This window comes from Phaethon lepturus, unplaced genomic scaffold (genome assembly GCF_000687285.1).
Source record: "Phaethon lepturus isolate BGI_N335 unplaced genomic scaffold, ASM68728v1 scaffold12480, whole genome shotgun sequence".
Taxonomy (NCBI): domain Eukaryota; kingdom Metazoa; phylum Chordata; class Aves; order Phaethontiformes; family Phaethontidae; genus Phaethon; species Phaethon lepturus.
The window spans coordinates 51,637-63,242 of NW_010511224.1; the positions used below are offsets into that span (position 1 = coordinate 51,637).

General features: G+C 42.8%; 1 protein-coding gene across 1 annotated transcript in view; it reads right to left on the bottom strand.

Moving 5' to 3' along the window:
• Positions 1-128, bottom strand: part of CMSS1 (cms1 ribosomal small subunit homolog (yeast)) — a 33,078-nt gene extending 32,950 nt beyond the window's left edge. The window contains exon 1 of the mRNA XM_010283241.1: positions 32-128. Coding sequence (XP_010281543.1) covers positions 32-128 — 97 coding nt within the window. The remainder of the gene's footprint in view (positions 1-31) is intronic.
• Between the last annotated feature and the right edge of the window lie 11,478 nt (positions 129-11,606).

Genomic DNA, 11,606 nt, shown 5'->3' on the forward strand with positions numbered 1-11,606 from the left:
TGATCAGTTGCCATAAAAATAGAGCTCATACCTACATTCACTTTCTGCAAGCAGATGGCTGATTGCTTGTCTGTCCTTTTACGTTGCAGTCCTGTTCCCTTAGATCCTCTCTTTGTAGAGGTTGACATGCTGGGAGGTCAGTTTTCTGACAAGGTCATCTGCCTTCAGAGATGAAGGGAACCGCACGGAAAGTGGGTTGGGCTATATTTAGAGTTTGGTCCAACTCCGTGCCAAGGTCCCCCCGCTGTCTCTCCCTTGCAGCACCGTCTCAGGTCTATTCTTGCAGATTCTCAGCCCACAGACATACGAGGAGAGGCAAGTCGCTCTGAGCTACTACTGGATTGAGGTTTTTGCAGTTCGCTAAAAACGAGTGGATCAGGAGCTCACATAAGGACTCCTTAAATCCTTCACTCTTCTAGTATTTACTTTCCTTCATTCAAGTGGATCTTCCCTTTTCAAGCGAATAAGGAGAGGAAACTGCCTGGGATACAGCAAAAAATAGTCTCCTGAGCTAAGGTAAGCTTGCTTCATTTTTCTATTGTCACCATAATTACAGAGCAATTGATGTGACTTGGATCAGATACGCTTTTTCTGCTAGACCAGTTCTGCATGTCAGCACTAAGGGTTTTTTTGGATAATGAAATTCTCAATTTCAAAACATCGATTTTCATTATCACTGTCTAAAGGAAATGGGAAAATAAAAGGATATCAGCGTATGCAATACAATATACATTATCTGATTTTACCTGTTCAAATTAATGTAAAAAGCACGCTGCTACGCCAACAGACTGTATCATTCTGAAAGTAAGAGAAAAACAGATGTGTGACTGTATGCGTGATTATACATATAGGCGTGCATTTAGATGTGCTGAGTGATGTTTTATCCACATTATTTTGTACAATATGAGAAAGTATGGCTTCAGGTTTGCAATAGAGGGCTTGCTGCAAATAGCACAGATATTAAAAATAAATAAATTAATTAATAGATGAACACTTGCTCAAAACCCTTTACAGTTCCAAAGAAGTTGCTCGGCTTCAGCCAGAGTACAGGCAGGATTAAAGTTCATATTGAATTCACTCTCCTTTCCACTGTATGCGTTACACTGGTCTTGCATTACTTCTCCTTTTAAAAACACATACGGCTGTACAGTTTTCCTCAGCACCATTTTAAACTGTTATGATTCTTAGGGGAAAAAAAACCTGGACAGAGTACAACATTGCATGCCTGTCTGTAAGGAGATCCTAACATATTTCAGGTCACGTGGACATCATGATACTGTGGTGTGGACTCCAACATGAGGAGACTGTTATAATGTAAAGACACTCTGGAGCCATGGATTTAGCACTGGCGCGCACACACACACATACACTCTCTAATGCAACACGACCACGGCAAACACACAGCGATGGTAACCTGAAGAAATAAGGTAGAAAGGTCCACTTGACTCAAAGGTCCAAACACCAATGTGACAGCACCAAAAAGTTCTTTATAACATTAAACACTACGTAAAAGTCTTCGCAGAAACATCTGAAGAAAGGCAGATGGGTTCTGGATTAATAGTAAGCAAAGGGCAAGAGAGGTCACTAAGTCACTGGGAGTTCATCTAAGCTACAACTGGGTGAATACCTGCACTTATTTCAGGTCATCTTTTCTTAATATACCTGCTGGTTCAACAATGCCATGCATCATACTGGAAAAGTAATATATTACAAGGTGGCAAAAGTGTTACCTGCTGAAGAAACTTCTGATTTTGGTTATTCTCAATTCTATATAAAATCATCTCATTGTCCTTCGCTTCCGATTTTTGCTTAGTATTTTATGCTTGGAGTCTTGAGTGTTAAGTTTATTTGGAGGATGTAATAACCACCATCCATTTCACACCAAATACCTTCTTAGCAGTCCTAAGACACTTTAACAGCTAACAGTTAGGGCAGCATACCATGGAGCCAAACCGGGCTGTGTGGCATATGATAATTCAGATTAATCCAGAAGGTTTATATTGCAAGAACTCAAAGAAGATGCTGTTATGAGGGTAACTGAAGTACTGCAAATGCAGTCAAGTTCATCAGTGAGTAAAAGGCTTCGCAGTATAAAAGCAACTACTTTTGCTTGCCTTGCAGCGCAAGAGTGGCAACAACCTTTTATGAACAGTTGTTATACACTGATAGAAGAGAAGACAAATACATCTTTATAAATCTTTAGATGTTCAGGTTTTGCCTAAATTTATGCCACTCTGTGGCACCTATTCTGTTTGCATGTGGGAAAATGTTATTTCCCCATCAATGTTAAAGACATGGGGAACCTAAGGGGTGGCTTAAAAAAAAGCAGTACAGATGTGACTGTAGCTTACAAACACAGCACTCACAAAGACCCCGCTGGCAGCGGGGTGGGAGTGCTGCTGCGTCCCAGCGGCAGCCAGGCTCTGGCTTGTTTTGAGGGGAACGTCATCACACCTTCCCCACAGGAGCTGAGCCCAGAAGGTCTCTGTCACCCGAACGGGTGGGAGGTTTGTTGGCGTATGGATGACAGGATGACAACAGTGGAAAATGTCAGTATCATTTTGATGATAAATATGAGCTTGGCATTACTGGAAGAAGTTAGAAAGAAACACATCTGAGTGAACAGGCCTCATGTCCTAACATAGACAAACCTCAACCTGCTTCTAACCTCTTTCTGTTTGGGGCTGATCCTGCCTGGTAGGATCCTCCTCTTCCTATTCTCTCCCCTCCATTATAAAATTGCAGCAACAGAATGAGCTGGCTTCTTCTTGCTAAGGTGTGACCTCCAAAGGGGACGATATGCCTATCCTAGGGGAGACCACCCTGGGAGGGGAAAAAAGGAAAATAAAAAAGAAAATAAAAAGGAGGAAAAGATCTTTTTTTCTTCCTCTAATGCAGGAAAGAAGGACTGAAACTGTTCATTTCTATTAGGGGGGTTTAGATGGGACTGAAATCCACTTTCCTCACTGGGGTGGCAGGGCATGGCTGTGTGTGTTAACTGACATGTCCAAGGTTATGGAGGAGGAGGAAGAGGAGGCTTGACTGATAATATATGCTGCCAACTGGCCAGGCAAAGCTCCAAGTGGATATTCACAAACTTTGTGCTTTGGCACTGTCACCCTCAGCTGAAAGGTGTAAGCAGGGCTGGAGTCGGATGGCTACATCCAAACAGCACCAGGGGATGTGTAAGTCCCACCAGCAGTCAGATCCCTACTACTGCTTACCGTGTTTATGTTCCTGCTTGGGGGCTTTCACCTGGTGCAACCAAACAACAAACAATGCTGGGATTTTCCTCCCTCCCTGCCAAACTGAACTAACAGAAACAAGCTGGGGTTTTGAGGGGAGTCAGTGCATACCTCAACTCATCCTGAAACAAGTACCTTTAGCAAGAGGCCCTCTCAGACGCTACGGCATCATCGGGCCATGGTTCTGTAATCAGCCACCAGGACCCAAGACTCACCTCCACCCACCACCATCATTGCATAGCTGGTGCTGCAGCCCACGTCCAGGCAAGGACACTCAAAAGGGGATGGAAGAGTGTGAGAAGGGTAAAGGTAGCACCTAGAGAGTCAGTCCAAGAGTACTTGGGTACAGCGCTCTGTGTGTATGCCTGCATGAGGAGGGAACTCAATATTTGGTATGAAAGCAAGTTGCTACAGCTCTACCTCAACGCCTGCATAGAAATTATCTTTCAAAACCTTTCATGACTATAGCCATGATTCCTGAATACACTTTCCAGTATGGGACAGAGAATGATGTGCTGACACATGCTGTATGGGAAAGAGAGATACTTACAGGCACAGAAAAATCACAAAGCTATAGTTAAGCAAACAGTTAATTAAATAATTGTAGTCATTCTGCTGAAGAATATTTTCCCCTGAGACTTACTGGTAAAAAGGAAGGGGAATGAAATCAGAGTTCATACTTGCAACAAGCCACATAGCCCCAAGCTTTGTCTGACCTGCCTTCACAAATCCATCTCCCAAAAGTTGGAGGAAAGCAGAACCTTTTGAAAGGGACCCCTGCTTCATTTTGCTTCCTGTGCACCAGAGGTACTGTGATCTCTTGTTGCAGGAAACAGATTGCTCTGAGGTGAGGAATAGCCTCAGCAGTCTGCATTTTCTTTCAGTCTGATACAGCGTTGGGACTAATGGAAAGATCTCCAACACTGTTTTTCACATTTTGCATTAGAAAATATTACATTTAACCATGGCAAATGCACTCTTGCCTACCCAAAGCACAATAAAGCTTCATGCTCACATCTAAGCAGAGTAAGGAACAGGAAAAGAAAAATCCATTTGAAGCTCCAGGTACTCTATACGCCTGCAGTACCACGCGGCTTTGCAGTTGCAATTACCAGCTCCGAATTGGTGAAAACTGCAGAAAGACCACTGTCTGCTACACTCGGTGCCTTCCTTCTCATCCAGACATCTTTGTGGTCCTACTCAGTACAGTTTTATGAGTCTCAGCCCTTACTTCAGTGATTATTCAGCATCGGTACACAATCCCTCCATGTGAGATAAGGTCTGCTGTGCACAGCTTGTGCATAAAACCAGGAACCTTGGGTTCTCTCAGTGCAGGAAAGGGCAGGCAGAAGGAGCAGCCTCATGCTACCTCAAACATTGACCACCAGTGCAACCGAGGACATCATGGATGCAGCTTGCTTTCCCCCTGCTCACACCTGCATCTCTCTCGCAGTCACGCAAACGCACATACGTATGTACACAGCTGCATACAGACAAGGGACAAAGTTGCAGGGGGTGGAGACCCACTCTCTGGGTCTGGCAAAACATAGTATTTTAGGCTAAGATGAAGCATCTCCTTTGAAAAATGCATTTATTTTATATGGACTTTCAGTTTGGCTAGATGAAATGGAGTGCAACTAAGATAGCTTTGCCTAAAAAAGATGATGAGAATGAAATGAAACAACTGAAAGTAGTTTACCTGGAATGTTATAAAACAGGGGTATGAGACAGCATGTATACACCTAGAGCAGCGGTAGTTACCTATACTTGAAAATAGGCTTTCAAAAGTATTTAAAAATTCAGGATGTACGGCTGGCCACCCACATGGATTGCTTTCTCATTTTCATGGAGCTGTTGCCAACCCCAAGTTTAGCGACAGCTAAAGACAGAGTGCTCCAGTGGGGCACACGTTTCTTACGGCAGTAATGGAGGCATACAGTGCTCACAGAAAGACCTTTGCTCTCTCAGGGGTGCTCAGCAGGAGCTGGGAGCCTGAGAAAGCACCAGCACAGTGATGGCCGAGCTTTGCTGAAGCAGTTTCCCTGTGAACGGTGTATGCACAGCCTTCTGCTGCCCTGTGACACCCGCCAAGGAAAAGGGTTATATGTGAGGCTAGATTGTAGCACTACATTTCTTTGGAGATGAAGGTGGTTAACTTCAAAACAACTCCCCATGAAAATCACACCTATACAATATGGCATAATCATGCATGGAGAAATAGTTAAAACTGGGATTATACAAAAGTCTAACATAAATTTCTTATCTTCCATTACATAAGCCTAAATTCTTCCAATGGCAGAAAATTCACAATGATCACTACTGGGGCTAAAACACCACAGAAAGTAGTCCAGCAACACTGAATTCTTTTGTCTCAAACGTCAGAGAGTGAAAGTGCCTAAGCACAGCTGCAAAACTGTAAATTATAATTTTACATAAAATGAAACTTGGACTAAACACAGTCCTGTTAAAATAAATCCTTGGAGGTGAACTTTTCCATTTCTCAGTCATAACCAGCTTTTTAGTACACCACTCTGGTCCGCAGGTATTCACTTGAGCAGGAGAACAGCATCCAATCCCTAGCACGCAAATAACATTAAAAAAAAAAGTACTTACAACATGGTTTTATTTAGCACGGCCCTCATGCATTTTTCTTAACCACTAATAATGTTGCAGAAGAATACAAGAGTAAAGGATGAAAAGTATGCAAAATAAACCCCAAATGAATGACAAATGTTTTACATACTCTGCCTAAAGACACTATTTAGAAATCATGTGCAAAATATAGTGCAAAGTAGGCATTTTACATCATCTTGTCTGTCTTTAAGAACACTCAACTTAAATAGAAAATGAGTGGCAGCCATTCTTCCTGTTACTATGTTTTATTCTGCTAACATAATGTTTAGAGACGTCATCCAATACAACTTGATGCAAATCACTGTATCTCCACTCATACGACACCTGCCTAAAAGAGTGGGAAGACAAGAAAACCCCACTTGGGAAGAAAAGCAGGGCGGTACAGGGTGAGCTTGTCAGTATACCAGAAAAAGGAAGGGTTGAGATGACGCATCAGGACTCGTGTGCTTGAGCACATGCTGTTGCCGTGCAGTTTGTCTCAGGCAGCCAAGCCAACGGGCTGCATGCTCCCCGCTGTACGTTCACCCGCCGACCAGCACCGGCCCACTTAGGAGGTGAGACAGCTCAGGTTGCAATGGAGTTTCTCGATATAGATAAGTAGTCACCAAGAGATTGAAACTGTATGACCTCTCAACTCTTTTGCAAAGGGAAACTTGAGACTCTTGAAGGAGGAAAACCAGAGTGCTCACTCCCCCTCACACCAACTTTCATCTGATCTCCAGCTGCCTGAGGTGGACAATATGTAGCCTAATTACACGTTTCTTGAGTCTTCCTAGAGGTTGTCCCCTTACGTGGGCAAAGAATCTCACGAATCTCTTTCAGAGCACAGATCATCCTCCATTTTAGACCCTTCTTTTGCCCTATCACAAATGTGCAAGGCAGGTTCACCATCAAGTTTGCTCCTCGCCAATGAAACAAAAGCAAGAAATGCCAGGTTTCATCAAGCAATGCAGGGTATTGAGTGACCACTGGATAAGGCACGGCTAGCTTCGTCTCTACTGTCCTTTCCCGTGACATGTCACTTAAAAAGAGCTGTTAACATTGAAGACGTTTTTATTATTAAAAGTATAAAGCTACAGTATGTACTGAGCAGTTTCATACTTTACAATTGTTGAGGATGTACTATATATATATGAGTTGATATGCTGTGTTTTCTTTGCACTTTGTGTACATACCCACTACATGTGGTTGGAGAACGGAATCCCAGAGGATTTATTTGGATGGAAGTCAGGTGCATGTATGTGCTTTGTTATATTAAAGAGCTTGGGAGTATGTATTTCTACATCTGATGGGGACTGCTTAGCCTTTAGCAAATCACTAGCACTTCTTCCATCTCAATTTGTCTTAATGCAAAAAACAAGATGCAGAAATATCCCTAATTGGGGTGTTTTGGAGCCTAAATAACATATGTAAAGTGCTATGGAATTCTTGAAGAAAGCGCTATAGTAGCATAAAATAATAGTTGTTTATTACACTTCAGACAGAAAGGCCATGAAGTCCCTTTCTTTAAGCCTTGAAAAAGCATCAGTGTTTTTAAAAATATTTTTAAGAATCCAAACCAGTTGCATTCAGATCATTTTGTTGAAAAACAAACTTGAGGCTCACTCTGTCAGAGACACACAGATCAGTGGGATTCCTTTTAATTTGGAGTTACAATTCTCCAGTCTCAGTATCGACAGCCACAATCAAAGGCTTCTTTGTCACGGCTTTTCTATTCAGCAGCTTCTGGGAGAGTGTCCTGACATGAAACAAGAGAATGATAAGGGTTAGTCCTATCCAAAGGGTTTCACTACCGCATTCAGCTCAAGGACAAACTGGTAACAGACTATGTAAAGCTGGGGTCAGAATATGTATGGTATGGGAGAGACAGAAGGAGTGCTTTATCTAGGCCTTGAAGTCTCAACACTGGAGACAGCCTCGTAAGGCAGATGTCCTCTGGTATCCCATACGAATTCACACGCCGTGAATTCTTCATTCGAGACCCTGTTGGGAAACGTCGTCTCCTCCCGCTTGATTTACGGCAGAATTGCTGATAAGGAAACCCCACTGTAGCAGAACACTACCCACAGCGCAACAGGGATGAGATAGGCAGCATGTCTGCAGAGGGGAGATCGGCGTCTTAGCCAAACTTACAGAAAACAGCAATTGTAAAATAATCCAAGTCTTACAACATGGAAAACAGCACTGCCCTCAAATCAGAGATACTTTGTCTCTCACTGTTTGTCTCTGGCAGCAGAAAGAATGGCCACATACAATTAATACTATCAGACAGAGCCCAGCATAACAAGGAAAAAAAAAATCCTATGTACTGTCATGGTAATTTTATCCTTTTGTTTATTTTTTTAAACTTAACTAATTGCTTAGCTCAGCAATGGTAGGGACTGGAAGGCTGCACCAGGACTATAATGAAGGTAAAACCCTCAGGAACAATTTTGATTATAGTAGAGGTTTCAGCTGACTACATTTTAATGAATTGTAGTAGTACAGCACTCAATTCCCAGTTATCCCATTTCAACCTGTAGACTAACAAGACTTGTTTTAGGGTATATTTTAACATTGTTCTAATAAATTCGTCAACAGTTCCTTTAAGTCTCAGAGATCATCTAATTTCTTTAATTTTTATTATGGAGGCTTTCAATAGGCATTTCAACTATAAATCACTAAAATTATGTGGCTGCAGAATGCCAAAAATAGACTCAGGAACCAAGTAAGTCTTCAATACTTGTATTAATTAAAAAGACAGAGAATTTTCTAATTACAAAACAAAGAAGTTTTTTCATATCAATAAAGCATTTTAATTTAAAATAGGTCTCTTATAATAAAGACAAACCACAGTAGCATTCAGTTAAAAAGCTCCGCAATGAGCCAGCATAATAATAGTAGATAACATTCGCTATGGGATAAATACGTAAGTTGTCAATGACAAGAGAAAAGCAGGATGTTCAGGGTTCAACACATCGTACAGTGTCTACATTATCTGTATAATCCAGGCTTAAGCAAGCCATGCTTAAGGACTGATAAAACACGTGTAGTCTGAGAAACATATGGCAAATGAAGAACCAGATCCGAAAAGAAGCAAGTTTTGGGCTAATACATCAAAAAAAGCCAGCAGAGATGGTGTAATTTATGTCTTTAATTTCACAAAGCACATACATTTTCCTTTGCTTTATTCGCTGCACCCTAAATTCACCACTGCTTTGCTACTGTATGGAAACAAGAATGTGAAATTGCCCAGGGCTGTCCTGGTTTCTACTGAGATGCTGCAGCCCCCCAACACCAGTTAAATGTGACTTTACGCTGCCTCTATCCAGCAGCAGTAGTAGTAGATACTGAATCTTCCTCCAAGAGGGATGTAAAAACCAGAAAAAGATCCAGATATTATGAAAGGACCAGGGGAAACACCTGAAGACAGCCATCAAGCAGAGAGGGCTAAACCCAAGAGAAGGGCAGAGCGCACCGCTGAAGCTAGTGGCAGTGGTGGCAAAAAAGGGGATGAGGGCATCAGACATGGAGCTCCAGCTCTGAGCCAGTACATTTCTCCATGTCCATCATGTTGAAAATGCTTTGCTTTGTACAAAAACCAACCCTCTCCCCTTCTCAACGGGGTGAGCTGCTGCACCACCTGCTCGGTGTGCCACAGAGCTGTCCCGTGGTCCCTGCCTGGGGGCAACGGTAGAGCGGGTGACGCCTGCTGTCTCACGGCACTGTCCGTCGTACAGTTGTAGAGACACACCTGCTCCTAGCAGCGCCTACCCCTACCGAGGGGTATCGAGCCCCTCAATGCTACACCACTAGGCCAAATGCAGCCCACCTCTGCCAGCTGTCCACTTTCATTACCTAAATCTTCTGAGAAGATAGGCACCGTAATTAGGACTTTTCCTTACACAAGAAAAGGCTGGGGGCAAGAAAGAGTAAGTAACTTCATATGGTCCCTCACCCCAGTGTATCCGTAAAGCTCCCAAAACCCAACCCAAAATAAAATAAAATTAAATAAAATTAAATACCAATTAGATTAGTTTTCCAGCGTGAAACTGTTCTGTGTAGAATAAAGGGTAGCTCACTTCTGTGTAGAAGCAATGACGCACACGTGATTTAAGACAATGATAATGGATTTCCTTTGACAATGGGAAAGGTACAGACCTAAGCTCAACATCTCTGGCAAGACAACTAGTTCAGCAATCACTACATTCCTTTAGTTTCTGCTAACCTAACAGTACTACGGATACTTTATTTTACAGTTATCATTACTACAAATATTACAGGAATAATTTACTACAGAATTGGGTAAAGGCAACAGCATTCTCAGGAGGATGTAAAATTATTCCAGGCTGGAAACCAGTTGTTCATGCCTAGCAGTAATTGTTTGTGAAACCAATGCTTAGAGAGCTTGGACTGAAAACCTCGAAGAGGAAAAAGCATCAAATTACTGCCACAGACCATGGCACAAAACCTGACTTTTTGATTTGGAGGGGCAGTTTCTGCACAGATTTGCAAGCCTGAAGCATTTTTTTAAAAATTCCTTTTTTTTCACACTGAGCAACCAACTTAGTTCAGGTTTCAGAAGAGCTTGAGTGATGTATTTTAACACCCGCTGGGTACACCGCCACTTACACCCTGTTCAAACCAGAAGGAAAGGAACAGCTGCTATTGCTCTCCCTGCCTCAGGTTAAGCACCAGGATTGGGAACCCCCCACCAGGAGCGTGTGAAAGCACCAGCACTGACATGCTGCAGCCTCCAGTGATCTAGAATTCCCCTCCCGATTTCTATTCTTCACTCATGCCTTGTCTTTTAACTGCATCCAAGGATGAGCAAAGGTAAACAACGCGGCACACTTTACCTAGGGCTGACTCTAAAAGCTCCTTCAAAACTGCAAGCTTGGGCAGATCCTAGCCAGGATCTCCAAAGGAAGCCCAAGAGAGCTTGAGCCTACAAAGCCTTATCACTCCATGGCTCTGAACAATACCCTGGCTGCTAACCAAGCTCCTCTGCAATATTAAGAGCCACTAAGTCCCAGGATTTTTCTACACAGCAGTCATCAAAAAAGTGAAGATAAATTAAAGGAGGGTGGGAAGCTGAAGCATGACCTAGGTGATCTTGACAGAAGTCAGGTTATCTCAGCTCCCTTTAAACTTAGAGCCCGAGGAAACATACCTTGGCAGGAGGTCTGCCCTAAAATACAGCGCTGCAGGTAAACCCATGGGTGTGTTAAAAATCACCCACCTGTAGCTACTAGCCCTGGAATCACTGAATGCAGGGAGGGAGAGCATCTTCTAGGCAGAGAATTCTTTTGTTTTTACTCTTCCATCAGTATGAGTACGAGTGCACGAGTACAGTGCCAGTATGCAGCATCAGTGCTTTATGAACACATGTAATAGAAACAAAGAAGCTCATGACTCCAAATCGTGTCTACCATAAGAATTCATGTCCCAAAGAGGAAAGCGACAAAGAAAATGCTGCCCTAGTGCAAGCATTGGCTTTATTGGGTTTGGTTTGTTTTTAAAACTAAAGAATCTGCACATCTCCTTCTCCTTAAATTGCTCAGGCGCAGTGTTGGGAGTGGAGACTGGGCATTTGAAACAACTGAACCACAAGCATGCCTACGAAGTGAACCTTGCAGGGATGAGGGGGAAACTACTTGCACAAGAGTCTTCAAGCTGCCTACACATGCAACAGCTGCCTCTCACAGGGTCACTGGAAAAATCATAGAATAGTTTGGGTTGGAAGGG